The sequence below is a fragment of the Malurus melanocephalus genome, unplaced genomic scaffold (assembly GCF_030028575.1).
Source record: "Malurus melanocephalus ecotype Western Australia unplaced genomic scaffold, MMel_1.1 scaffold_10442, whole genome shotgun sequence".
In the NCBI taxonomy this organism is placed as follows: Eukaryota; Metazoa; Chordata; class Aves; order Passeriformes; family Maluridae; genus Malurus; species Malurus melanocephalus.
In genome coordinates this window covers 1-971 of record NW_026633672.1, presented here as the reverse complement: position 1 = coordinate 971, position 971 = coordinate 1, and the positions used below count along the sequence as shown (strand labels likewise).

The 971-nt window shown below is 64.3% G+C and overlaps 1 protein-coding gene across 1 annotated transcript; it reads left to right on the top strand.

The window, feature by feature from the left end:
• Window positions 1-4: 4 nt before the first annotated feature.
• LOC130588703 (CREB-regulated transcription coactivator 2-like) lies at window positions 5-967 on the top strand (the record flags this gene model as incomplete). Its single annotated transcript, XM_057389595.1, has 2 exons — window positions 5-70; window positions 772-967. Coding segments are annotated over 2 exons (262 nt in total), but the record flags the coding sequence as incomplete, so codon positions are not given.
• Window positions 968-971: the final 4 nt, after the last annotated feature.

Here is a 971-nt window from a genome sequence, read left to right as displayed (position 1 = left end):
CGACTGCAGACGGCAGCACCCCAAACAGTTCTCACCAACAATGTCACCCACATTGTCCTCCATCACCCAGGTACGCATCGTCCCCATCGTCCCCACTGTCCCCACTGTCCCCACGCTGCGGCGCCGCCGCCTCCTCTTCCTCTTCCTCGGCCTCTTCCTCTTCTTGTCCCCTGCTCCTCTTTCCCGTCCTCTTCCTCCTCTTTGTCTTCTTTTCCTTCCTGATATTTCTTCTTTTCCTCTTTCTTGTCCTTGTCTTGGAGCTCTTGTTTGTCCCCATCCTTGTCTTCATCTTCTTCTTGTCCTCCTTGTCCAGCTTGTTCTCAACCTCCTCCTCCTCCTCCTCTTCCTCCTCCTCCTTCTTCTCCTTTTCTCCTTTTCTCCTTCTCCTTCTCCTTCTCCTTCTCCTTCTCCTTCTCCTTCTTCTCCTTCTCCTCCTCCTCCTCCTCCTCCTCCTTCTCCTTCTCCTCTTCCTCCTCCTCCTCCTCTCCTCCTCCTCTCATTCCGTTTCCATCCTCATCTCACCCACACCCCAGGGTCCCCGGTGTCCCTGTCCCCTTCCCGCGGGTCCCCCCCTGTGCTCAGGGCCATCGTGGGGACACCCAAGTGTCCCTCCAGGCCCCCTCCCCTCACAGGGACCCCCGGTGGGTCCGGGTGCAGCCAGGGCCGATTTGGGGCTCTCAGGGACGGCTCCGGTGCCTGTTCCGGGGGGCCGGGGGTGCCCCCCACCCTCGGGGGCCATCACTGACCCCCTGTCCCCCTSTGTCCCCGCAGGGCGTCCCCCTGGACACCAGCAAGCTGCCGGCGGACCAGCGGCTCCCGCCGTACCCCTACGGGCAGCCGGGAATGCTGCTGGGCTCGCAGCCCCCTCCCCGGGCCCCCGGCCCACCCCCGCGGCCCTACAACCCCCCCTACGGCCCCGGCAGCGCCCTGGGGCAGCCCCTGGCACAGCCCCACAGCGACTTCGGCCTGGG